Below are 27,395 nucleotides of genomic sequence, written 5' to 3'. Positions count from 1 at the left end.
GTGCCTAAGCTGTCAGCATGTAGGGTTCGAAGGGTAGATGAGGATATGTCCTCCCACCTGTTGCTGAAGCTTCAGAAGCTGCTGCTGTTTCTCTTGCAGTACCTGGAGCTGCTGCTCTGCAGAGGCCATGGCATGAGAAAGCGACTGTAACGCAACCTGGGCGGCAGAGCTGAGGGCGGACGAGGCTTCTCCGACAGTCCCGGCGGAAAGACCGCCAACAGCAGGGGTAACTCCGAATGTGCTTACTGGCATGGAGCAAAAAAAAACAAAAAAACATAGGCATGTAGATCAAAAGGTTCTTTTCCAGATGGTAACTATTAATTATTTACCATTAAGATATCAGTGAAAACACTTATCAAAAGATGTTTGGTTTTCTGTTGTATTTTCATAAAGATACAGCTTTTATATTCACTTAAATGCATCAGCCGAGTTTCTCTTATGAACAGTAATTTTCTCTCCCCATTCCACCCCAGCTGCTTGGCTTATGTTCAGCAAAACACATGGCTCCTGCTTGCCAGCACACCACCAGCCAGCTACAGCAACGGCTCGTGCAAGAGTTCCATGGGTTATAATGAGACCCCCTGGGTGGGGGCACACTAGACTGTCTAGAATTATGATAACTCTACCGTATTGCTATGTTGATCCTCTGATTTCAAACTATTCATTTAACCACACAAATAAACAATTCTATGATACACAAAAAATGCACACTTTCGTACACGTCAACACATTTAACAATTTCATAAAAAAAAACTCACAATGCATAGAAGAAACATTTAAAATATAAATAGAGGATAAAAAATGTGTATATACCAGTGAACGTACTTGCATCATCCCTCTCAATCCGTGTGCCATCGCTGGTAGACACACATGTAAAGTGCAAAGGTTCAACTTCAAGCAATCCTGTAAGAGAAGTGAAACTGCCTTCTGCTGCTGCGCAACTGTTAACTTTCCCATTGCCTGCGGTATAGAAAGGGTTGTTAGAACATTTGTGCTAATTTAACTAGACACGAGAAGGCCTTCAAACCAGGCCAAGTGAGAACATTTGCTACATAACCTACTGCCTGTCAGTGGCAAATAAGGAAACCCACTAAACCCAAGGGCAAATATGAGGCTACCTTTATGCAACACTATGAATGACAATTTGGCGATTCTAGGTAGGATTAGATCAACCCTAAAAACCTCGATTCCCAACCACAGGACCTACAGTGAAAAACAAAAACGTATATGCAACTCGCCTAAAAGGACATCTGACAGGTCAATCTCATCCGACTGGACTCCAGAACTGCTGTTATAGACGTTTTTACAGGATGAGCCACTCACTTCCAAATCAAAAAGTACAGGATCAAAGGGAGAACTATACAGTCCATATCTAAGGAGAGGAAAGAGAAAAGGGGTAAAACACGGACAGCTCTAATTTGTTTGAAGGCCCTATACCAAACATTTACATAGGTTCCTCATATCTAAAAACTAAATTGCAAAATTAGAACGATGAAGAGCTAATTTATAGAAGTGCAGATGGCGCTACACATACATTAGCTGCAGTTGACTCTAAGAGTATGCTTAAGTCACTTATGTGATGGTGCCTACATGCACAACAACTAATCTAAGAATACATTACTCGAAATATTAACTAGTAAGACGAATTATCCAAATATGTGAATAGTTGTGTTAAAAAATTTTTTTAATAGGCCTATTTCTCAGTTTGTCTGATCTAAGCCATCACCCGTCAGCATGTCTCCAAAACCCAATGAGAAAGAATTTCTCACCCAAGTCCGAGCCCAGTTTATTAAGCCAATGGCTTATTCCTAACCTTGTTTGAAGCAAAGTTTCCATGGGCGTCAGCCTGTCCTGCAACTGCCTGGACACAGCGGTCAGAAGGGATGCACAAGCCGTGCTGCAGCCGGCCAGATCTTCATCCTTCACGTAGTTTAGCAACACAAAATACCAGTAGACTGCCCCTGTAATTTAAAGAGTCGGCAGAAAATCAAATCACTACTGTCTAAATAGAATGATTATTTTTAGGTTAAAAAAGAAAAAACAAAAAGGAAAAGGAAGCTCACCTCCAGTTGCAGCAGAAGGCAGGTAAGTTATGTTCTCCAATAAAGCTTTCAGAAGGACATATCCAAAACCTTGTTGACTAGGATCACACTTTCCATTACTTGAAATGTAAATGATACAAAAGAAAAAATAAGACTTGGTATGACAGCACCATAATAACATATTATATATATATTTTTTATTTTTATAAAAGGACAATAACAGTCAGGCCCCACAGTAATCCAACCAATAAAACCACAAATAATGGGGAAAAAATTATAAAAAGTTATGGCTATTTAAGTAAAAATATTTTTTAAACAAACCTTATACAAAGAGCCAAGAATCTTGAACACTTGTGTGCTATACTTCTCCCAGCCTCAAAAAAACATGTGCGTACAATGTCCGAGAGGTACTTTCTTGTTTTTGAAAGCAAGCTGTCTTTTCCTTCTCGTAAGCTGGGGGGGGGGGGGGAAACAAATTTCGATGACACAGGGAATACACAACTTGGTACTTGTTTCCATTTACAAAATATTGTGAGCTGGCAATAAAACCCAGAACCAATGACTCAGAGTGCATTCACAACGAGTGTTCGCGATGAAACACTTCATCGGCTCAACGATGGATGGAACAGGCAGAAGTTTATCCAAACCACCTAAAAGTTACTGGCAGTTTGGAATATTCGTGAACTGTAAAACCACTACGCATCTCAAGGCAGTTATCATTCAACGTCCTTCGATACCAGTTTAATGAGCTTTAAACCAGGGTAATAAGGTCGTTCGATGGCTGGTTGACCAACATTTTCATCCCCTGCTGGATTCAAGATGACAATTAAGATTATGAGAGTATATGAAAGGGCATCACCACCAGGATCTAACTATACCTAGTTACAAAGTACATAAGGTTGAAAAAAGACCTAAGTCCATCAAGTTCAACCCTTCTACCTAACCTTCCTACTCCTGACCAAGCCACAGTCCTTTATACTAAGTCTAAAGACATATATCATATCCCAGCACACTATTGCAAAAAGCCCTGTGTTGGATAGATCATAATACAGAGGCACCGCCAGTTACACACATTGCAAATGGGATGGCTGAAGAGATTAGAGATGTTCCTTGTCACCAGCAGACCTGGAAGCTTAATTACCAAGCAGGGCGATCTTCTCCAATTTTTGATGCCGTCAGACTAGGTCAGCATACAGCATTGCACACATCATTCTGAATAGCTCCTGTGTTGTCATTTTTAGGTGATAATAGTTTCTCTTACCTGCCAGGACCATTAGAATGCACACCAGCCAGCCAACAGAGGATATCTAGCACCAAGCTTTGCGCATGCTCAGTTGCCAAGCCGTCTTCGGACTTTTTACACAGTGTGTTAAGAAGCTTCTCGTGAAAGTCTGAGAACTGCAACATGGCACAACGTTGTATTCTGGGGAAAAGAAAGGCCACACAAGTGTGCCTGGTTTAACAATACATTTTATCAAGTCCACACACGGCAATTCTTCATGTTTTCATCAAAACGACACATAAAGCCATTAGAATTGCTGCATATCACATTTTATTTATACAGCAACAGTATTCTGTAGCGTTATTACATTAGGCGAGGACAGAAAATTAGTAAAATATACAAAATTAACAATGTGAATACTTCTTAGTATATACTGGTGCAGAAGGAGAATACATGTTTGCAAGCGTACAGTGTATTAGGAGTGTAGTCATGTAAAGAGGTCAGAGATCTTAAGGTAGGATGGACACATAGCAAACACATATGCTTAAGAAGAAGTGACCGCCCAAAGCATTGACTCCATAAGTCAGTCACTAACCTTTCCTTTGGAATACAGGTTTTCTTAAAGCGTCGTATGGTGACGGAGACTTCCTGGAGTAGGTCGCACCCTCTGAGATTATCAATTTTCCGAGCGGAGTTACTGGTCTCAATTTTTGTGGCAGATTTGTCCTTTAGAATAAAAAAAAGGCCATTAGTTGCAGAGGTGAAAATAATAATTATTGTATACAGAACAGGAATAATGCATATGACAGCACACTTTGTACATTGTGCATATGATATATGTATAATCAATACCAGATTGCTGAGTTTTATGGTCCGTACCTTGCCAGGTACCACCTTAGCCAGGAGCGATGCCAAGGAATGCCCCTTCATATTCTGCGGTTTCAAAGGTGGTATTCTTACAACTGGCCTGGTTCCGCCATTGCACAGTTCATCGGACCCTCTGTCATTTACCGCCTTCACGTGGATTAAAAAGGAGCGATATTTTCCACCAGCCATACCTTTCGAAAGAGAATGAACACAGTGTGTGTTGGCCCACATATAAGCCCAAAATGTATAGATCATAAAATCAAAGGGTGGTTTCTCATAAAAACTTCACAAACCTTGCCATGCACTGGATCGTTATTTCCATCTCTAATCGTTATTGTCAAGTAAAGAATAAATAACTTGAATGGTATAACAAGTAAGCCAGAATAAATTGCGGCAATGATGAGCCAGAAGGATAAGCAATTAAAAACATAAAATGAACAGGATCTCACACATTTCTCTGACTTACTCAATAGATTAAGGAAAGATGATGACAAAGGAATGGAATTACCTTTTACAAGTTTCGGGCTGGTTAATGTCAACATCCCAGCGTGTCCTGATAGATCGAGACCACTGGCTAACCATACTGGACCACATAGTATATCTTCCTTGTGATCCTCTAAAAAAGGACATAGCCGAGGACCTAAAAGTGGATAAAGGATTGAAATAAAATGAAAAACATGATTTTAATATTTCACTATAATGGGCTTTACTTTACCTCCAAGCTACACTATACTATGGATTTTTTATTTTTTTTAAGGTTTAACCCCTTAAGGACCAGGCTGTGTTTTACCTTTTGTACCATTGGGACCGAGGCTGTTTTAACACTTTTGCGGTGTTCGTGTTTAGATGTAATTTTCTCCTCACTCATTTAGTGAACCCACACAAATTATATGTTGTTTTTTTCAGGACAAGAAGGGCTTTCTTCAGATACCATTGTTTTAATCATATCTAATTTCCCATAAAAAAAATAATAAAATATGATGAAAAATGTAAAAAAAAACCCCCACATTTTCTGACTTTTACCCCAAAAATCTTTTACTCAAAAAGCTAATGGAAAAACCTACTAAATATATTCTACTATTTAGAAATACCCAATGTTTTTTTTGCTTTTTTCTGCACGTTATGGAGCATTAAGTACAAGTAGCGTTTTGCTATTTCAAAACCATTTTTTCCAAATCTGGTAATTCTTCCCCCCATGTGCCATTTCGGGTATCTTTGAAGCCGGCCAATGCAATTTACCCCATCAAATCATATATTTTTGAAAACTAGACACCCCAAGGTATTTCAAATGCTAGAATTTTAACTCTTTCCATGCACTAATTCTACCACCAGTCTGTCAAACTTTGTGGTAGTAATTTATTTTGTGTTTTTTATCGCTAAAATTGCTCTTCAGGTATGGATTTACAGCTCCTGGTATACATCACTTTCAAACAACACCCCAATATGTGTTCAGCAGCATCTCCCGATTACAGTCATATCCCCCATGCATGGGTTTGTCGGGTTGTTTGGGAGGTAAAAACGCCACATTTAGGAAGTGCACATTTTTTAACTTGGAACTTTTACATCTGGTCATTCTGCCCCCATGTCCTAATAGGACCATCTTTGAAGCCGGCTAATTCAATTTACCCCATCAAACCATATATTTTTGAAAACTAGACACCCCAAGGTATTTCAAATGCTAGTATTTTAACCCTTTCCATGCATGAGATTCTACCACCAGCCTTTGCCACACTTTGTGTTAGTATTTTTTTGGTATTTTTTTTTTTTTTACACAAATTGTACTTTGGGTATACATTTATAGCTCCAGGTATACGTCACTATCAAACAACACCCTAATATGTGTTCAACAACATCTCTCGAGTACAGTGATACCACCCATGCATGGGTTTGACTGCTGTTTGGGGTTAAAAGGCCACATTTGGGAAGTGCGCTTTTTTCCCCCTATTTTGGTCAGTCTGTGCCTATGCACTATCTTTGAGCCTGGCCACTACAATTTACCTCATAAAACCATATATTTTTGAAAACTAGACACCCCAAGGTACTTAAAATGGTAGTATTTAACCCTTTCCATGCATCAGATTCTACCACCAGCCTTTGCCACACTTTGTGGTAGTATTTTTTTTTGTATTTTTTTCACACAAATTGTACTTTGGGTATAAATTTATAGCTCCAGGTATACGTCACTATCAAACAACACCCTAATATGTGTTCAGGAACATCTCCTGAGTTCAGTCATACCCCACATGTATGGGTTTGTCTGGTGTTTGGGGTTAAAATGCCACACTTTGGAAGTACGCTTTTTTTCCCCCCCATTTCGGTCAGTCTGTGCCTATGCCCTATCTTTGAGCCCGGCCACTCCAATTTACCCCATCAAACCATTCATTTTTTTAAATTAGACACCCCTTGGGTATTTGAAATGCTTTTATTAAAATTTTTCCACGTCAGGATTTTTGGGAAGATACAGCGCTAATTTTAGCACTTGCTCATAATAATAAACTTTATTTTATTTTATTTTACTCTTTTTGGACTTTTTTTTTTTTTACATTTTGCTGGAACTGGATAGTTCCTCTAAAGCATAATTTTTAAATGTTACCATGTTTTTTTTAAGCTTTTTCTTTTTTTCCCTGCGTGCAGCTGCGGCTGTGACCGCTCTCTGGAGCGGTCACAGCCCGCCCTGGGGTAAGTATTTGGTGTCGCTGGATGCCTCCTGATCGAGGCATTCCAACGACACCATTGAAGTTTAGGGGGTGATCGTTGATCGCCGCCTAAACGCTTTTAAAACGGGCGTCCGCCGCCATACAATGTATGGCGGATGTTGACGCCCCAGGGAGGGGCCAGAGATGGCCCATCATGCCGATCTCGGTGTTGCTGAATGCCACCGTTTAAGCTTGTTTAAGTCTGATGACGTGTCAGGCACGTCATAGGTCGTTAAGTGACCGTTTTGCATGACGTGCCTGACCCGGCAATGGACATTAAGGGGTTAATTGATAGTTTGCAGAAAAGTTGAGTTTCTCAATACTATTCATTGCTTAGTACAAACACTGGAAGGCGCCTACGGCTAAAAGAGTTGAGCTGACTTTATATAATGCACTATTTAAGTGCGGAGACTGAATTGATCATTAGACGATGATTATATAATTGAGCAAATACGGTATAGTAAAGGAACAATTGAATTCCCCCGACGGCCTCAGAAAAGAAGAAAGCACTCGTAAGTACTTTAGGAGTACTTAACTATGCATTATTTAAAAAATATAAAAAAGGGGAGGGGGTTTAAGCCCCTGTCTGCAGCTGGTCCAACGAATCAGTGTAAGGAAAGAGTTTCCACTAAAATCATTGGGATCGCTTGCCACGCAGGTGCACAAAGGTCTGAAAAGACCCCTGCCTGCAGTGATTGCTGGACCAGCGCTGGAGATGACTGGAGGTAATAAGCCCGTCATGTGCAAGGAATCGTGTTCAGCAGATCTCTTGCACAGAAAATAGCTTGGGGCAGAGGGTGGGTAGCAAATGCATATACGGCACTATGAAAATTTGAAAGGGACCAAATGTAGCTATTAAAGTGCATGTGATGACTGGAGAGACCCTTTAAGAGAGACATGAATAACAAAAAATAAAAAAATAAAATAAAGGGAGGAGGATAAAACTTACACTGAGAATCTTCAACTTCCATGTTCTGCATATCTTCACTTAAATCCACAAGAGCAGGTTTGCCGTTCCTCTGCATATCAACATTAAAGGCCGGAGACAGAGGGAATGGTATGTGTCTGTCCACAGGTGCCTCTACAAAGGGAGACATTCCAGAAAGGAATTTTGTTCATCAGTAATTAGCATGTAACTCCATTGAAGCAGAGATCTATGTCTCAGAATGACAGTTCTTTGTCATCTCTACACCCCTTCCCATACAACGGCTACATCAACCAATCACTGGAAGCCAGCAACATCGTAGGGATGAATAATCACGCAGTTTTTAAGACATCAAAGTTAAGATAATATTGCTTATTTTAATCTGCTAACACAATTCCATGACAATACTCGGTGTATGAAGTTACAAAATGTTTTCCTTTTTTTCCTCCTGCCTCACACAAGGTTTTTTTTAAGACATATCTCACCAGACGGCATATATTAAATTCGGATTAGGAGTTGGCCTACTTCTCTAAAGCGTAAATATACATAATTTCTGTGGCGCTGTAGAAACCTTCGTTCTTACCGTTAACTTTAGCCAAGCCTGGGGCCTTGTTCTTCAGTAACGTCACTTGGATTTGTGGAATGTTTGTGATGTTAGAATTCAATAAAAATTTGAAATCCACATGACCCACCATGCAGGCTTTAGGCAAGACCAGTTCAAACACATGTTCATCCCAACTAGCGCTAAAGAGAAAGCACAAAAATACAGGACATAAATTAATAATTACAAGGCTCATTAAAAGAAAAAGATGAACGGGTATCTGTGCGACGAATTTACTTTACTTATTGGACAAAAATCATCCCTTTGTCCTTACCCGTTTTGTAGGTAATAAGATTGATGAATGAAGGTAATAAGATCGATGAATGAAAAAGAACAAGTGCAAGAAACAAATGACTCTTGCATACGTGCATATAAAAAAACAAAATTGAATAAAATCTAATAGAAAACCAGCAGATGCTGTATATGTGTTACTCGGCTCTATATGAGGTGACTTGTACCTGTCGTTCTGTAGCTTCCATGTGCGGGTATGCTGTGCTGCATCTCCGTGGTGCTGCTGATGCAGGTGCTGAGGATGGCGCCTCTGCTGCTGCTCCTGCTGAACTTCCACCCAGCACGGGGGGACAGTGGCGGAAAACCTCGGTATCAAAGTCTCGAAACGCGTAAGTTCCACTAAACACGTCAACATTTCCAGGGAAAAGGGTTGTTCCGCCAAAAGGTCAACGCCTAAACAGAAACCATCCGTTACCTTCTGCCGCAGCACAGTAGGTTTATTTTGTCCCAGTAACACTATATATGATGGTGATTATAACAATTGTACTTTTATTCAATTACTATGAATTACCTGTGATGCCTGGGCTGCTGGGATTGGACAGAGGCTTGATTCCCTCCACCAACTGCTCCACACCCTTTGATAGAGATGCATCAACAAGTATGTCCGTTTCATCAAGGTCATCACAAGTGCCACCAATCTGGAGAAAATGAAGTTCTCCTCCTGACAAGAAAAACATGAATACATTAAATATGATTAGTATTGTACAAAGTAACAGGGTGCTGACAAGAGCTGGGTTGTAGATTCAATAAGCATTATTTGCTTATACGGAAGGCATCATTGTAGTTCATCATTTATCGAATAATACAGCGCCACCAGAGTCAGCAGATACGTACAACGGGCAAACAGAACAACAAGTAGCACATAACAACAATTTGGAAAGAATGAAAAGTCCAGGCGGCCCACAAATATCACAATAAGGCGATTCCTAATGGCTATGCTAGTAAAGTCCTAATTATGCTAATAAAGTTCCTCTGGGTGATCAGGACTAGGACATTCAATACGACAAGGAGTAAGTATTGGTCTAGTAGATTGGGCCACGTTATCAGAGCTCAGCACGTACAACAAGTCACTCCAAAACTGTTGCAACACCAATACAGTTAAGATTTTTTAAGTTTCTATGCAACAATCCATCAGTTCCTCCTCCTGTTTTGAATGGCAACTGTACTGGGCAAAATTAGGATGGAAGTCAATCAAATATTTCCGGGAAGAGTCTGGGCTTTCAATAGTACTAAGAATTGGGCTTCTAGTGGCACATTTAGTTAATCTGTGGTGTGTAACACATTTGTAAGTAAATTTGTTAATTTGAAAACAAACCATAAAAATTGGTCTGGTACGATCGCTTCTCCAAAGCATGCCAATGTGCCCTGTCATGACAACTAACTTTTCAACATGTGGATGAGAAAACTTGGAATATCTACAAAGCCAAGAACCATTTAATGTTAGAAAACTCTGGAAGGGTAGCAATCCCTGTACCCACCTCAATGCAGGTGCTAAGACTCTACAAACAACTGTGGGGACCTGACACAACAACATCCCCCTGCTGCCTGATCGTTCCATGAGAGCGAAAGTGCAGCGTTAACCCCTTCAATGCCACGATTGCAGCATTTTAGGGGTTAATTCCCGTTTTGTACGGGGCTCTGCTGCTGGTGGTCTGCCTGGAAGCTTCCAGGCAGACAGCAACAGCAAAAACGAGCCCCCACAAGCCCTTTGATGACTCCTTTAACCCCTTGATGACAATTGCCGGTCCGGGCACGTCACGGAAATTCATGTCGATAACGACAAATGACGTGCCAGGACTGGCACGTCATTAAACGGGTGCAGAAAGCGATCTATTTTCGCTTTCTGCACCGAAACGGCGTTGCTGTAATGCCTCGACCTCGAGGCATTCAGCAACGCCATTATCGGCACAAAGGGGCCATCTCTGGCCCCTCCCCGGGGCGTCAACATCCGCCACACTTTGTATGGCGGCGGACACCCGTTTTAAAAGCGTTTAGGAGGCGATCAACGATCGCCTCCTAAACTTAAATGGTGTCGCTGGAATGCCTCGATCAGGAGGCATCCAGCGACACCAAACACTTACCTGGGGATGGACTGTGACCGCTCCGGAGAGCGGTCACAGCCGCAGCTGCCGGTGATCTTCGCCATCTGCAAGATGGCGGCGGTCCGGGAAAATTCAATACAGAAAAACAATAAAGTCTAAAAAGTTCGCTAGACGGTCTCCAGACCCTCTAGAGAACTCTGGCTCCACTTGCAGGTTGAATATAGGTACTGCATTCAACCATGCAAGTCAATGGAGCTCAGCTTTCTAATCACAGTGTGATTAGAAAAAATAAATTAAAAATAAAATAAAATTAATAATAATTAGAAAAAAAATAGTAAAAAACCAGTAAAATGTAAAAATAATTTCCCACTGATGTCACTATCAGGGGAACCTTCAAGTTGAAAAAAAATGTAAAAAAAATTAAAAAAAAAATAATATATATATAAAAAATATATTTTTGTGAGCAAGTCCTAAAATTAGCATATTAGCTTAAAACAATTCTCGCATGGAAAGAGTTAAAATACTGGCATATTAAATGCCCATGGGGTGTCTACTTTTAAAAAATGTATGATTTGATGGGGTAAATTGAATTGGCCGGGTTCAACAAGGTCCCAATTAACACGGCGGGAAGGATGGCCACACATCTAATTTCCAATTAGAAAAATGCACACGTACCAAATGTGGCCTTTTAGTTCCTCCCAAAAATGACAAACCCATGCATGTGGGGTATCACTGTACTCAGGAGATGTTGCTGAACACATATTGGGGTGTCGTGTGACAGCGGCATATACCAGGAGCTGTAAATTCATACATAAAGTAGGTGTGTGTGGGAAAAATACACACACAAAAATACTACTGCAAACTTTAAAAAAATGCTGGTGGTAAAATGTGTGCATGCAAAGAGTTAAAATACCAGCATTTAAAATACCCTGGGGTGTCTAGTTTTCAAAAATATATGGTTTTGTTGGGCACACTGAAATGGCCCGGCTCAAAGATGTACCAAATAGGGCATGGGCAGTGGATCCCCAAATGCCAAAGTTCAACATTGAAAAATGTGCATGCCCCAAATGTGGCTCTTTTGCCCCCGAACAGCCAGGCAAAATCATTCATGTGGGGTATCACTGCGCTCAGGAGATGTTGCTGAACACATATTGGGGTGTTTTGTGATAGTGACATATACGAGAACTTTTTAATTCATACCTGAAGTAAAATGTGTGTGACAAAACAAATGGAAAAAAATGACTATCACAAAGTTTGACAAAGACTGGTGGTAGATATGGTGCATGGAAAGAGTTAAAATACTAGCATTTGAAATACCCTGGGGTGTCTAGTTTTCAAAAATATATAGCTTTATTGGGCACACTGAAATGGCCCGGCTCAAAGATGTACCAAATAGGGCATGGGCAGTGGATCCCCAAATGCCAAAGTTCAACATTGAAAAATGTACATGCCCCAAATGTGGCCCTTTTGCCCCCAAACAGCCAGGCAAAATCATTCATGTGAGGTATCGCTGTACTCAGGAGATGTTGCTAAACACATATTGGGGTGTTTTTTGATAGTGACATATACCAGAACCTGTTTATTTATACCTAAAGTAAAATGTGTGTGAAAAAACAAATGCAAAAAAATTACTACCATAAAGTTTGACAAAGGCTGATGGTAGAATAAGTGCTTGGAAAGGGTTAAAATACCAGCATTTGGAATACCCTGGGCTGTCTAGTTTTCAAAAATATATGACTTGATGGGGTAAATTGCATTGGCCGGCTTCAAAGATACCCGAAATGGCACATGGGGGGAAGAATTACCAGATTTGGAAAAAATGGCTTTGAAATAGCAAAACGCTACCTGTACTTATTGCTCCATAACGTGCAGAAAAAAGCAAAAAAACATAAAAACATTGGGTATTTCTAAACTCAGGACAAATAGTAGAATCTATTTAGCAGGTTTTTTTATTACCTTTTATAGATGAGTAAAAGATTTTTCAACTAAAAGTTAGAAACAGTCATTTTTTTCTAAATTTTTCACCATATTTTATACTTTTTTAATAGTAAATAATATGATACAATCAAAACAATGTCATCTAAAGAAAGCCCTTCTTGTCCTGAAAAAAACAATATCTAATGTGTGTGGGTTCAGTAAACGGGAAAGAAGAAAATTACAGCTAAACACGAGCAGCGCAGAAATGTTAAAACGGCCATTGTCACAAAGGGTACAAAAAGTAAAATCAGCCTTTGTCACGAAGGGGTTAAGCATGGAAGCCTACAGGAGTCATCAAAGAGATTCCCCTTGCAATGGCTGGTCTATAGAGGCAGCTTTAGGGACAGGGGGAGAGGGTTCTTCGGTATCCACGTGAATGTGGGGACCAGCCCCAACCCTCCCCCGCTGCCTGATCGCTCTATGAGAGCAACAGTGCAGCGTTAACCCCTTCAATGCCACAATTGTGTACGACACATTTGTGGCATTGCAGGGGTTAACATTTGTCCCCACAAGCTTGGGGGTCGGCTGGGGTGTCCCTTTATATCACAGAATAGCACGGGTTACCCATGGATAAACGTCATGTTAAGTCAGGTATAGGGTGATGGCTTACTGGCTATTATGCTTTCATAGAAAATACCCCATTGTGTCATACTTTGCTAAATCAAATCTCTATTTGTGAACACTACTATCCGATATTCCGTGAGAGATGCCATGGGGTACCAGCCACGTATTTGGTTTATTCCCTAAAGTGGAAGCTGGCAGAAGCCAGGAGAGTTGCAGTTTCACCTCGCTGATTTCATGTTACATTGTGAGGGGCCAACCCTAGCGCGCTCCTGATCCAGGAACGGCTTACGGGGTCCTGCAAAAGGCATATTAAAAGCAATGATATTGTGAAAGTCCTCTCACTGATTGATAACTACACATTACGCTTGGCCAGCTGAGCCGCTCACCAAGAAATCTGCTGGAGATACTGCTTTGTATCACATGGTGACTTCTGAAAGAAGAAGCCAAAACTGTCCTGCAAACTCCTGTTTAAGTGACTAAACCCCGTTATAGTTGAGACACCAAAACTAGTTAGCATCTAGAGAGCTTTAACAGTAAATCTGGGCATATGGATCGCCTGGAATTTATTTTTCATCTCAAACAAATATCAGGACGTTTCTCCTCAACGCGAAACTCCCCATTACGGGTTTCATGTTGAATGCATATTGGGAGTCTACTTTGCATTTTACTGCGTACACAATTGGTGCTGGCATTCAAACGTTACTGGATTTATTAGACTCCTCTGCCTCTGCTGAAAGCAGGGAGCGCAGTACGCATGCTCAGTAGAAGTCCCGTTCTACTCGACAGGAGTAGCAGCAACATCCGCCAATCAGATGTATGATATCTGAATGACGTTTTGATAGGAAACAAGCGATTGCCGACTGCTGCTTCACTGAGTTTAATGCGACAGCTTCTGACCTTGCGCAAGAACTATACATACAAATGCTTACCGCTTCCAGCAGAGACAGACGTTTTATTTTCCCAACTCCAATAACTAAGGGTCTAAAAATGAGCTTTAAATCTAAAATGCATTGGAGTCCATGCATTATAAACAAGATATAATGCTGGGGTCTAGACTGTTCTTTGAAACAGTTCTTTGAATGTATTTAATACATGTTGATAATCTTCCTTTACATACTGTGAAGCTATTAAGAGTAAGATGTCAAAGTGGTTAAAAAAATGCATTTTGGTACTTAGCAACAGTATAAATGCTTACCTTTTGTGCATGCACACAGTCTGTCTGTCCCTGAGCAGTAAACAACCGACACAAAAGGATCTACTTCCTCCGTCCCCTCCTTTTTAGGGGGTTCCACTTTGCCCATAACTTCAAACGTTGAGAGATCTAAGATTTTCACATATCCACCTTGAGTGGTTACTACAAGGAGCCCCAAACTCTGCAAGTCAGATTTCTTCTCCTTCCCACTGACATGTTTTGGAGCTAAAGGGACTTCTTCTGGGGACTCCTCGCAGTCATCCTCTCGGTTATCCAAAATGTCAGGCTGTAGCAAAATAAGCGAGGTAACTGCATCCTGGGGGTCTTTAATGTGGAGAATTTTTACTGGTTCCTCTTCTAAAGTCACTATCCTGGTTGTATAATTCATTTTGTAAATTAATAAATAGCCACCACTGACTCGTCTCTGGTCCGGTTGGATAATCAATGGGTCGTGAACGTCAGCTGATGATTCACAAGGGATAACATTAACACTGGTACCATTCACAGCACCGAGATTTGATTCAGCTTCTGCTTTCCTCCTACTACAAAGTGCAGAGTTTAATTTGTTTAAATTATTCAAGGCCTCTACTTGATTTATTGCACTCAAGGACTCTGCAGGGCATTTCTGCAGCCCTACTAAAAGATGAAGTCCATCAGCACAAGGGATGATTGAATCTACACAAAGGTTTTCCTCCTCGGCAAACTTAGGCAGTCTCATACACTGCACCAACGTTCCAGGCTTAGGAACCATGGAAGTCCACTTGTCTGAGTCTGGAGATGCAAGATTGGCAGTAGCCTCGGCAAACTGCTGTATATAAGTAACAGGAGGATCCTGCAAAAGCAACTGCTCTTGATTATCCAGTTCCATTTCAATGATCTGTGGAACAGTAAACCCATCATCATGTAAACTTTTGCTCATAATATTGTTCATCTGAGAAAAGAGTTTCCCTGTTCTTTCATCAGACTCCTTGATGCTGTACAGTAGCAACACAGGTAAAGTCCTTTTCACCAAAGGAGAATTAAGCTCAGAATTAGTGCCAGATTCATTGTCCGTTGACCCCTGCTCGGACGAGCTTTCGCCTGGAGTCCTGTTTAAAGCATCAAGTGACCTGCGGCAATTGCTACTAGATGGGGAGGAAGCAGGAGATCTGTATGTTAACAAACCACCAGTTAATAAACAAGGAAAGGGAATGTTGTGCTGTTCTATATGCTTCTCCTTGGCCTTTTCGCTTTTGCATCCAACTAAAGAAGGGTTTGCCCCAAGCTCCTCTAAGTCCTTCACTGTGTCTTCTAGTACATTTGCTACAATCTCCCACTGAAGCTTCTCTGGCTGCTGGAGTATACTAAGGGCTGTGATATCCAAGCTCATTTCCAGTGTTTCCTTTTGTGATGGGTGACCTAAATGTAAAAGCAAAGAATGCATTATTTTCTGATAAGTCTTGATACTACAGCAGATGTTGTGATCAGTCACCCTTCTCCACCCACCAGTTGTTTTTTTTTTGCATACCTGGGCAGATATAAATAAAAATATCTGCATCCAACAATGCTATATAAAATAGTTTTTAAAGTTCTATTAAAAAAAATAAAGAATGGGGGAGGGGGATAAATGGAATTTTAAGAATAACCACTTACCGGTAATAGAATCCGACCTAGAACGTTCTTCACTATCAGAATCATCTAGAAGGTCATCACTGGAAATGCAGACATTGAAGGTTCAATTTACTAATAAACATCAAAATATATCAACAATGCTTTGTAATGTGTCTCGACGAGGTGTGCACGAACAGCCCAAATTATCAATCTATTAAATAAATCCAGCGAGGTAACCTGGAAAGAGTATCAAAGGCCAGAGACATCCAAGTCATCATAGCACATCATAAACCTACCCAAAGGCACAGTAACCCTTTATCCTAAATTATGCAGAATTAAAACATGGGGAAAAAAAATCTTTGATTTGAGGCAATAATTGTTTTTCGATAGAGTTACACAAGCATTCCACAGATGACAGCGCTCTCGACTATGTTGGACAAAAAAAAGACTCACTGACCTGTCTCCTTCTAATTTGGGGATATCAGAACAACTGGATGAATCTTCTAACCAAGCCAAAGTAGGTCTCCTTGCCTCAACAGCAGAGCCAGAGTCTCCTGTAAGAACTAAAAGCTGACCTATTGCAGGGTCGTAAGCGTTCACCTCGAACTTTAAGTGCACCTTCAGAAAAGAAAGGATGATAAGAGATGCAAGCATTGGGAAATGTAACACTATACAGGACTTCATAGAAGCCCCACGGCAATGACAGAAGTACCTTCATGAGTTTGGACACATCCCAGACGCAAATCTTCCCTCTCTTCGTTGCAGCAGCTAGGAAATGAGGACAGTTACCGACTCCAAAGCAGGATATCCTGTCTGTGCCATCAGTACAGGGAAACTGTGCCGGACAAGTTGCGAGCGTGACTGACAGGGGTACATTTTGTGTGTGTTCACCTTTTACAAAGGGGCAGTTTGGGGAATGTCTCTCGTGTTCCGACCTGTAAGGATTCATTCAAGGATTATACACTTATCTCACGGCGGTACGTCACATTGCAATTCTTCATACAGATTTGAAAAACGCAATACAAAAGTTTAAGCCGTGCCTCTTCGATGCTGAAACATTTCATGTTTATTTTATGTTACCCATTACAATAAAACAATACTATACCCAGTAGTGTTTTCTGACCGGGGGGGGGGGGGGGCAACCTCTCTGCCATAATAGTGCAGCTTACTGAATGGGGCAGTAGGGGACATCTTTCCTTTCTCATGGGTAACCACCCCACTTGCATAACTCACCATGGTTCATCAGTAGGCTCCCAGCACACTAAACACACACTACACGTGAAGCACATGGCCCGGTCATCTCCCGAGGAAGCCGGCTATCAACAAAAACAAAGTTGTTAGTTTAGCAAAGTACTTACATTTTCCCCATCACATTTAAAGGCAAAACTAGCAAGAAAGTATATATTATATATATATATATATATATATACACATACATACATATATACATACACATACATACACACACACACACATACTGTACACACAGCACTGTGCAAAAGTTTTAGGCAGGCGTGAAAACGCCGTAAAGTAAAAATGCTTTCGAAAATAGACAAAATGTCTCGTTGCTGTGCTCCCTCTTGCCACGATGCATGACTTTTGACATTAAACTGTCTTAAGCAACAGTAAGGTTCCTTGCCCAGTTTGATTCCTCCTACACAGCTGTTTCAGTTAACGATTGCACTTCAACCTAAATATTACATTCGTGATCATTAGCACCTCTCTGGTATAATCGTTTAATCATACGCCTAGCTATATGCTTAGAAAATCCCTGACTTTGAAAGTGTATGTAGAAGAATTGATGCGGTTTTGAAGGCACACATTGATTTGATTTAGAGTTTTCTTCTGTTCACTCACTTTGCATTTTGTTACATGATGCAAACAAAATAGTAACTCGTTTAACTTTTGCACAGTGTTGTATATGTATTTATATACATTAAGTTTTTTTTTTCCCATACTTAATATAATCCCTGCTGCTCATAATAACTATTAGAATAACTTCGCTATATGAAAAATAGTAAGAGGTTTGACAATTTTAAGGGGGCGTTGCTGAAAATCTCTTGCTTCAGCAAGATTGCCAAAAAATAACATAAAAGAGCAAAAGCCACTTAAACGCGCTGCTTTTATTTGGAAAGACGGAATAATTGTCATTAAAAAGTTCAGCAAGAACCTTCACATATTGTTAACCAGTAGAAAGGGACAGAATTAAAACGAAAAATATATAGAAAATATAATAATAAACATAAAATACGTATATGGCTTACTACAGTCTACATGTAGTGCCTGGAAAACATAGAACTATGTCAGTTAGCATAATGATTAACAGTCTAGCACACGAGAAAAAAATAATTGTGACGTATATATACAGCGCTGCCAGGAGGAATCTTTAAACGGATGAGGCCTCACCTGATGATAAAACCCAGCTTGAGCCATAGGGTCTGGCTGTGCCCACCTGTAGCCTACATGAGGCCATGACGTGAAGGTCTCCCTTCGGTTTGCTTCACTATACATTAAGGACCTTAAATATAAAAGTAATACACTCTTTAGCATACATTTTCCGGACATGCAAGTATGTATAAAATTATTACTATAAAAATGTCAACTGCCGTCAACGGATATATCAACTGAATCCATGCCAATATTCCCTCCCCCCCCCGAACATTTACTCTATAACACAAATTATTACATTGCACAAAATCACCTGGACACAATATACCTAATTTTTAAGGTGCATATATTACACTCACAGGCAATACTTTAAAGATATTCAAATCTAAAGAAGCATATTAGAGATTGAGGGTGGCACGCTACGTAAGCACATTTTACGGAATGAGTTCCCAATAAAAACACTAAATACAAGATGGGAAGCACACAACAACCAGCAGAAGCTAACAAAGTATATTTGCGTATTAACGTTGCATTTAACAATAATTATAGCCTGCTCGCCCACTGGTCAACAGGAACAAACACTGCATACATTATACTATAGCAGGGCTCGACAAACTGACTATGGCAGGGTCACGCAACAACGCATGCCATGGTTCTTCCACAGTTTTCATATATAACCGGTTGCTAGACATATGAGTTTGCTCTGTATAGAGCCGGATCGTGTGCCAAGCAGGTAAAACCCTAGGCACAATGATGAAGTTCACAGTCTCCATGGTAACCTGGCGCCTAAGCTTTGGCGAAACCCTTCACTTTACATACGCAAATTGGTTTATATGGGGTTAGCATTTCTTTTTGTCAACCTACAACTCGAGTCGAGAGAATGTGTAAGATTATGGTGGCTTACCCTCAAGTAGCGGAAAGTTTAAAGGCTGCCTCTCCTCTAAACCAGAGTGCCATTTGAACAGTCTGCTATTAAAAGGGGGACTATTGCCATCACAGCTAATCCCTTAAATAAAACTAGGTATAATTATGCTTTTCTAATTATTAATGTTGTTTTGGAGAAATTTAGTTTCAATGGAAGCCTAGATCTGTGCCTCGGAGTGGCAGGGTCAGCACCTACTAATCAACTAATCCTGATGTTCTCACCATTCTTCTCACAAAGGCTGCTAGAAACAATCATGGAGATAGCATGATGGGGAAGTCATACCACCATCCCCCATGGTATACACATAAGGCGTGTTTCACATACATAGTGCTTGAGCACAGAATTGTAAAATGTAGGATTGTGCTTTATAGTATTGAAAGTTAATTATTTGGGAAGCTACACTAATCAATCCCCTGACATAAGTAGCCCAATCTGCAAACATACACCCCTTGTACCCCAATCGCCCTCCCATGTACTACATAATGCTAGACACAACAGACAGTCAGACGTCACACAGCAGGAGGTGTCGAAAGACCCATTTAAAATGCCAATCGGATTATTGCATGAAGAAGAGCCTTCTGGTGTGAGTGCACTCATAAACCCATGGCCTTTTATCTAGTCCCATCTGTCTTAACAGAGGTGTAGCCTATTAGCGGATAATCCACTGTCATTTAAAATGTATAAACATATACACAAGTTACTTAGACATCCAAACTAGTGTGAGATAATTGTCACATACAATACTGAAGGTTTCCCCAAATATTAGGGAGTAACAGAAGAGTGGGTACATAGAAAAGAATTGGCATTAAGCGTTTTCCACACAGGTGTCCAATAAACCAAGAGTGTTGTTTCTATTACATATACAACGGGCAAGACTGCAACACAAGTAGGACGTACCTATCTACTGATCGGCCAGGCCCCACACCAAGCTCCGGCCGGGCACTGGATAACAGATAAGATAATCTGTCCATTACAGAGGAGGCTACGGGCAATGCCGCTATATTCTGATTTATCTTCTTCAGCTCATTCACAATCGCACACGTCACAGACTTTAACACGTGATGAGGAAGATGAAAAGTAACCGTCGCCCACTAGAAAAAGAAAAAAAACGTTTAAGACAAATAACATTTTTTTTTTAAACACAGCATTTTGATAGGTTGTCCAACAGCAAATCTTGTAAAGGGTCTAAAGCTCCAATTCTACGTTCTACAACATATATATTAACACAGTTTTTGTTGTTTTGTTTTTTTTGTTTTTTTTGTTTTTGGGAAAACCAAGATACATACAGGTCAATAACTTAAATATTCAAAAGTTCTCTCTCTGAGAAAATGCTGAATGAAAAGATTTGAATTATGATATATAATGCATTTTCGCACTTCTTAAATTACCGATCCGGGCAGGCGATTTCTATTTGAATCTGCTCAAGTTCATGTTTTATGTGCACTGCCAAGGTATCATTTATATTTCTACTCTATGATGTAGTACCTCAGCTGATTCATTGCTGCCCAAGGATTTAGGATTAAAAATAGTGAAAAATTACAGACACGTTATATGTTACTGATAGCGTCCAACATCCGCAAAAACAAAAAGACCATTTGGGAAAACAGAGACCTATGCCAAGGACTTTAATAAAATAATGTATTTTTTTTAAGATAGACTTTTTTTTTTTTAAATCCCATTACAGACAGAATTATATACAATAATGATATATGATGTTGTATTATTATTACCAAGAATTTACAAACAGATACATTAGGTAAAGAGGGCCCAGCTCCCAAGCTTCCATTATAGAGGATCTATGTATGGACATGTAACTATTATAGGAATCCAACATAAATAGGTAAAACATTAAATAATATATGCAGCGACAACATAACTGCTTAATATTTATGCCTGGTTAGCTTAATTTGGTGCATCTCTGACTAATGTATAATTATCACGGTCTGGCAGAAAAACATGCCAAGATTATGTAGCTACGCTGTAGTAAACAGAATGTCTGGCTTGTGTGTGTAATTATTTGCAATTATTTGTGGTGATTATATATACACATATACATGTGTATATATAATCACCACATATATATAATACATATATATATATATTATACATACATTACACACTCTTCTCAACTTTTAAAATGACTTTAAAAATGTCAGCAACGACACTAACTCCTGTGGCTCTACAACTTCTATCACTATAAACTAAACTCTAATTTAGGGACCATTCGTTAAAGAAAAGTTGAACCGTTATGATGAACTATTTTATATACCGTATTTGCTCGATTATAAGACGACCCCTCAAAATCTGAATAGGTATATAAAAAAAAAAAAGAAAAAGCCTGAATATAAGACGACCCTACAGGAAAAAAGTTTAACCAGTAAATGTTAATTTAAGTAAAGTATTGTGAACAATTTTTTTTTTAATAAAAGCTATGATTGAGAAAAATTGTTTTTTTTATTTCCTTTTTTTTTTCAACCTGCTCCCCAGTTATGCAAATCTGCCCCCAGGCTTGCAACTCTGCCCCAGAAATGCCCTATACCCCCTGGCTTGCCACTGTGCCCCATGATATGCCTTTTAACCCTCTAAATGCCACTGTGCCCCATAATATGCCTTTTAACCCTCTATATGCCACTGTGCCCCATGATATGCCTTTTGACCCCCTATATGCCACTCTGCCTCCTGAAATGCCTTATACCTCCCTATATGCCACTCTGGCATATAGGGGGCAGAGTGGCATATAGGGAGGTATAAGGCATTTCAGGAGGCAGAGTGGCATATAGAGGGTTAAAGGGCATTTTTGGAGGCAGAGTGGCATTAAATGGGTTAAAAGGCATTTCATAGAGCACTCTGCCTCCAGAAATGCCTTATGCCCCCCATTTAACACTCCCTCCCCCTCCCTCCTCCAAACTTACCGGTGCTTCTGAGTCCCCAGTGCTTAGTCCGGGCAGCGTGTAGAGCTCTATGCGATTCACGTAGACAACTTCCGCTGCAGCAGGCAGGAGGTGCGGTTAGCAGCGGGCGCTGTCTGCGTCCATCGCGCAGACCTTCCCCGGCTGTCAGAGTTCCCTGGCCGCCCCGGTGCGGGGAACTCTGATCTCTGACAGCTGGGGAAGGTACATCTGTTTAGAGATCATGAGAGATTCCCATTACACAAACAGAAACCGGATATAAACTGCTGGAACTAGGTTTGCCATTCAGTACACACCAAGACTTGCGTATGTGGGTGATGGATTTATCAGATGTCTAGGCCAAACATCTAGGAAAGGATGGAGATACTCACATATTGTAGCAGCGATTGGGTTCCCGTACAACCAAATGAACAAAACAAGTGAGTGTCTTACCTTGGCAACTTTATGATTTCCTGCAGTCTCGTGTGAGGTATTTTTGAAGCCATCTTTCAGCTGCACAATAAATGAATCATACCCTTCAGCACTAGACACGTCGATCTTTTCCAGGCAAGCAGATAACAACTGCTGCGCCTACAAAGCAAAGAGGCACAATGTCACTTGACCAAGAAGCGCAGAACAAGTCAGAGGAGAACACATGCTTCCTTCAACAAACAAACAAACGTCACAAGCCCTGAAAATATAATGGACCACTAACAGGACAGGTAGTCCTTCAAAGGTCTAAACTACTTAAAATGACAGTTTAATGTCCCCAACAATATCATTAAGCAAGAATGCATATTAAAATTCACTTAAACAACCCTTATACTGTATATATTATGGAATTTAATGCATTGATTTATACTTCATTGTGTTGTACAATAGGTAAGCATGACATAACTAGAGAATCCCATTAGACTTTAAAGCCCTGCTCAAACAAGCTTACAACGGCAACAAAATAATAACTATAAAACATATATTGTTCAGAGGAGAACATATATTGTTCACAGGTATATGTCATGGCTATGCAGTAATCTAGAAAATTAGAAGATGGTTATGGCAACCTACCTCTGTGACCGGCAACTCAAGATGGACAATGTCATCAGGTTTGGAAACTGGTGTTTGAAGAGCCGTGTCTAGCAACAAAATGCCATTCAGGTCTTTCCTACAACCCACTGCATAATCATCTACAAAGATTACTTTATCCACTGTTGGGAAATACTGACACCTCACTCGCCCACCTGGTTTTGCTGTTAAATAAAAAAAAAATATATATATATATATATTAATAATACTGAAGACAAGGCTATACACGTGCGCACATGCGTGTGCGCATAAACATGTACACACAAAGACATTAACTCTCATACAAAAAACACGACATAAGAAGCTTCATAGAACTTTACATTTTGCATATTACTGTGAGTTTTTACGTTGTGTACCATTAGATGGGTCTTAAGAAACAAGCCAGTTTGATTTTTTCAGAAACACTTAAAAGAAATGGTAATTAAAAAAAAAAAAAAAAAAAGCCCAAAACAATGCTTGTGTAAGCTGACCCCAGGGCTTTTACCACCACAGGTGACACGTTAGACAGGAGGTCCCTTAATAGTACTGTTACCAGGAATTATTCCCTTTAACATATAAAATTGGCCAAAACGGCCAAGCTGCTCGGTGACAGTAGATAAGAACAGTGTGGCCCATCTAGTCTGACCACTTCTGCTGCAGTAAAAAGATCCTCAGCATGGCCCCAGCCTGCCTTACACCGGCATAAAGGGCCGTAACGTGCTAAACAGGAGGAAGCTTTAATAAAACCACTACAGTCAAATTGCTGTAAGTGAAACAATTAATTGAGCTAAAAAAAAAACAAAAACAAAAAAACATACTACTAGTTAATATATCTACAGTAACATCTCCTTGAAGGCTCGCTGCCCGTAAACGATCTAGATACAAACCCAACATGCATTTCCGGGTCAGCAATATGAAGAGGATAATCAACAGCTTTCCTGCGGAGCTCTTACAATAGCAGCCGCTAAATCCTCCTTGTGCTGGTAGTTTGACACTCTTTCCACATTACCCTTTGATCGCTAAATCTGACTGAATTGTCTCACGCTTCCTAAACAAATCCCGATCATGCATTTGGAGGAAGTCACTCGCATAAACAGGGAGTTTGGCAGACTAAGCAGGTAAGGACGCAAGTAGAGTTCCCGAAAATGCCCAAGACTATTTATGTGCAGTAGCTGCCAGCTCTTTGCTGTATGCATTTGACCCAATGGACTGCTAACCTGTTTGACAAGCTAACACTCTGCTTGCGTGAAGGTGATGGGTCACCCTACGTGCTACTATTCAGATTTGCCAAATATTACCTGGCAATTCAAGGACAGAGCGCCATGGGTCTTTGCTTCTTCCAAATACAAGATCAGTGAAATTGAGAGGTAAAGCTACACCAGGAATAGGATTAAACATCAGCATCTGCTTGATGGGGTCTGAGTATTGCAACTCCCTTCTCTGTAGACCTCTGGTTCCAGTTAAATATTTCTGTGATGATTAGCTAAGCAGGACATTGTGAGCTTGGCCAACAGTCAAATCAGGAATGAGGTGGCACATAAGGACAGTGCTGATGGCTGAAACATGCTTCAGAGTCATCTGAAAGTAATTTGAGTGCTCTAGAGATAAACTATGCGTCCCAGTTCAGTAAAAGACAAAGATCGCAATATATTTAACCCCTTAAGGACCAGGCTCATTTTTCGTTTTGTACCCTGTGGGACCGCAGCTGTTTTGACACTTTTGTGGTGCTTGTGTTCAGCTGTAATTTTCTCCTCACCCATTTAGTGAACCCACATAAGTTATATATTGTTTTTTTCAGGACAAGATGGGCTTTCTTCAGATACCATTATTTTGATCGTATCATCTTATTTACTATAAAAAAAATAAAAAAAACATGGTGAAAAATTGAAAAAAAAACACATTTTATGACTTTTATTTGAAAAATCTTTTACTCACCTAAAAAAGCAAGTAAAAAAACTAGCTAAATAGATTCTACTACTTGTCCTGAGTTTAGAGATACCCAATGTTTTTATGTTTTTTTGCTGTTTTTTGTAAGTTATAGGGCAATAAGTACAAGCAGCGTTTTATGATTTCCAAATCTTTTTTAACAAATCTGGTCATTCTGCCTCCATCTCCTCTTTGGAATATCTTTGAAGCGGGTTAACTCAATTTAACCCATTTAAACCATATATTTTTGAAAACTAGACACCCCAGGGTATTCCAAATGCTGTTATTTTAACCCTTTCCATGCACCAATTATAGAACTACACTTTGTCAAACTTTGTAATAGTATTTTTTTTTTATTTTTTTTCACACAAATTGTACTTTAGTTATAGATATACAGGTTCTGGTATATGTCACTGTCAAACAACCCCCCAATATGTGTTCAGGAACATCTCCTGAGTACAGCGATACCCCACATGCATGGGTTTGTCAGATTGTTTGGCTGGTAAAAGGCTACTTTTGGGGCATGCGTAATCCAGGTGGTCATTTGGTCAGTCTGCCTCCATCTCCTCTTTGGAATATCTTTGAAGCCGGTTAACTCAATTTAACCCATTCAAACCATATATTTTTGAAAACTAGACACCCCAGGGTATTCCAAATGCTGTTATTTTAACCCTTTCCATGCACCAATTATAGAACTACACTTTGTCAAACTTTGTAATAGTATTTTTTTTTTATTTTTTTTCCACACAAATTGTACTTTAGTTATAGATATACAGGTTCTGGTATATGCCACTGTCAAACAACCCCCCAATATGTGTTCAGGAACATCTCCTGAGTGCAGTGATACCCGACATGCATGGGTTTGTCGGGTTGTTTGAGATTTAAAATGCCACATTTGGGAAGTGCGCTTTTTTTCTCCGTTTTGGTCAGTCTGGACCTATGCCCTATCTTTGAGCTTGGCCACTCCAATTTACCCCATCAGCCATTTTTTTATATATTAGACACCCCTTGGGTATTTGAAGTGCTTTTATTTTAACTCTTTGTTGAGATTTTTGAGAAATTTTAGCACTTGCTCAAAATAATAAACTTTATTTTTTTATTTTATTTTATCTTTTTAATACTTTTTTATATTTTTTTACACATTTTGCAATGTACTGGATGGTTCATCTAGTGACATCACTGCATAATTATTTTTAAATGTTAGCACATTTTTTTTATTTTTTTTCCATTTTTTATTTTTTTTTTAATATTTTACTAATCACATAGTGATTAGAAAGCTGGGCTCCATTGACTTGCATGGTTGAATGCAGTACCTGTATTCAACCTGCAAGTGGAGCCAGAGTTCTCTAGAGGGTCTGGAGACCGTCTAGCTAACTATCATCTTTATTGTTTATTTTCCCGGACCGCCGCCATCTTGCTTGATGGCGAAGATCACCGGCAGCGGCGGCTGTGACCGCTCTCCGGAGCGGTCACAGCCCACCCAGAGGTAAGTGTTTGGTGTCGCTGGATGCCTCCTGATTGAGGCATTCCAGCGACACCATTTAAGTTTAGGAGGCGATCGTCGATCGCCTCCTAAACGCTTTTAAAACGGGCGTCCGCCGCCATACAATGTATGGCGGCTGTTGACGCCCCGGGGAGGGGCCAGACATGGCCCCCGATGCCGATCTCGGCGTTACTGAATGCCTCGACATCGAGGCATTACAGTAACGCCGTTTAAGCGAAGAAAGTGATCGTTGATCACTTTCTAAGCTTATTTTATTTTATGACGGTTCAGGACCGTCAAAGGTCATTTAGCGACCTTCATGTCATGACGGTCCTGAACCGGCAAAGGTCGCGAAGGGGTTAAGTTACACTGAGTTGCACAATTTAACAATCTGATAATGTCTCACGTATGTTTTTACTGGGGGGGGGGGGACACTAAAGCAGCATTAGTGTGCTATTTTGATGAAGGAAAAATGCATTTTTGTAAGCAGCTAAAATTGTTATAGTTATGGCCAGTGGAAGTGAATGAGCAGGGGCTAAGCTAGAACCAACGTTTGGCTTTTTGATCCATACCTTGGTATTAGACTTACCGGTGATGACCAGGTGAGTCAGGCTAAGCCAGCTTTGCTTTCTGCCTTTACCCCTCTACTCTACACAAGCCTGACTCAAGCTAACATGAGATGGGCTAGATATAGGCTGACATTAAAGATATAAA

General features: G+C 40.2%; 1 protein-coding gene across 1 annotated transcript in view; it reads right to left on the bottom strand.

Moving 5' to 3' along the window:
• Positions 1–27,395, bottom strand: part of LOC149289949 (dual E2 ubiquitin-conjugating enzyme/E3 ubiquitin-protein ligase BIRC6-like) — a 130,276-nt gene that overhangs the window by 93,559 nt on the left and 9,322 nt on the right. Inside the window, exons 2-24 of the mRNA XM_089490159.1 lie at positions 23,276–23,457; positions 22,664–22,801; positions 20,220–20,413; positions 18,416–18,527; positions 17,243–17,325; positions 16,722–16,944; positions 16,467–16,627; positions 16,052–16,110; positions 14,423–15,817; positions 9,156–9,305; positions 8,812–9,037; positions 8,336–8,496; positions 7,777–7,908; positions 4,640–4,771; positions 4,144–4,322; positions 3,860–3,990; positions 3,304–3,465; positions 2,364–2,495; positions 2,064–2,161; positions 1,814–1,961; positions 1,239–1,372; positions 814–960; positions 58–245 (exon numbers count right to left, since the gene is read on the bottom strand). Coding sequence (XP_089346285.1) covers positions 58–245; positions 814–960; positions 1,239–1,372; positions 1,814–1,961; positions 2,064–2,161; positions 2,364–2,495; positions 3,304–3,465; positions 3,860–3,990; positions 4,144–4,322; positions 4,640–4,771; positions 7,777–7,908; positions 8,336–8,496; positions 8,812–9,037; positions 9,156–9,305; positions 14,423–15,817; positions 16,052–16,110; positions 16,467–16,627; positions 16,722–16,944; positions 17,243–17,325; positions 18,416–18,527; positions 20,220–20,413; positions 22,664–22,801; positions 23,276–23,457 — 4,667 coding nt within the window. The remainder of the gene's footprint in view (positions 1–57; positions 246–813; positions 961–1,238; positions 1,373–1,813; positions 1,962–2,063; positions 2,162–2,363; positions 2,496–3,303; positions 3,466–3,859; positions 3,991–4,143; positions 4,323–4,639; positions 4,772–7,776; positions 7,909–8,335; positions 8,497–8,811; positions 9,038–9,155; positions 9,306–14,422; positions 15,818–16,051; positions 16,111–16,466; positions 16,628–16,721; positions 16,945–17,242; positions 17,326–18,415; positions 18,528–20,219; positions 20,414–22,663; positions 22,802–23,275; positions 23,458–27,395) is intronic.

This window comes from Sceloporus occidentalis, unplaced genomic scaffold (assembly GCF_023333645.1).
Source record: "Sceloporus occidentalis isolate IW3139 unplaced genomic scaffold, rSceOcc1.0.p SCAF_42, whole genome shotgun sequence".
NCBI lineage: Eukaryota > Metazoa > Chordata > Lepidosauria > Squamata > Phrynosomatidae > Sceloporus > Sceloporus occidentalis.
Note: the sequence above shows the minus strand (reverse complement) of the source record. Positions and strands in the feature narration are given on the sequence as shown.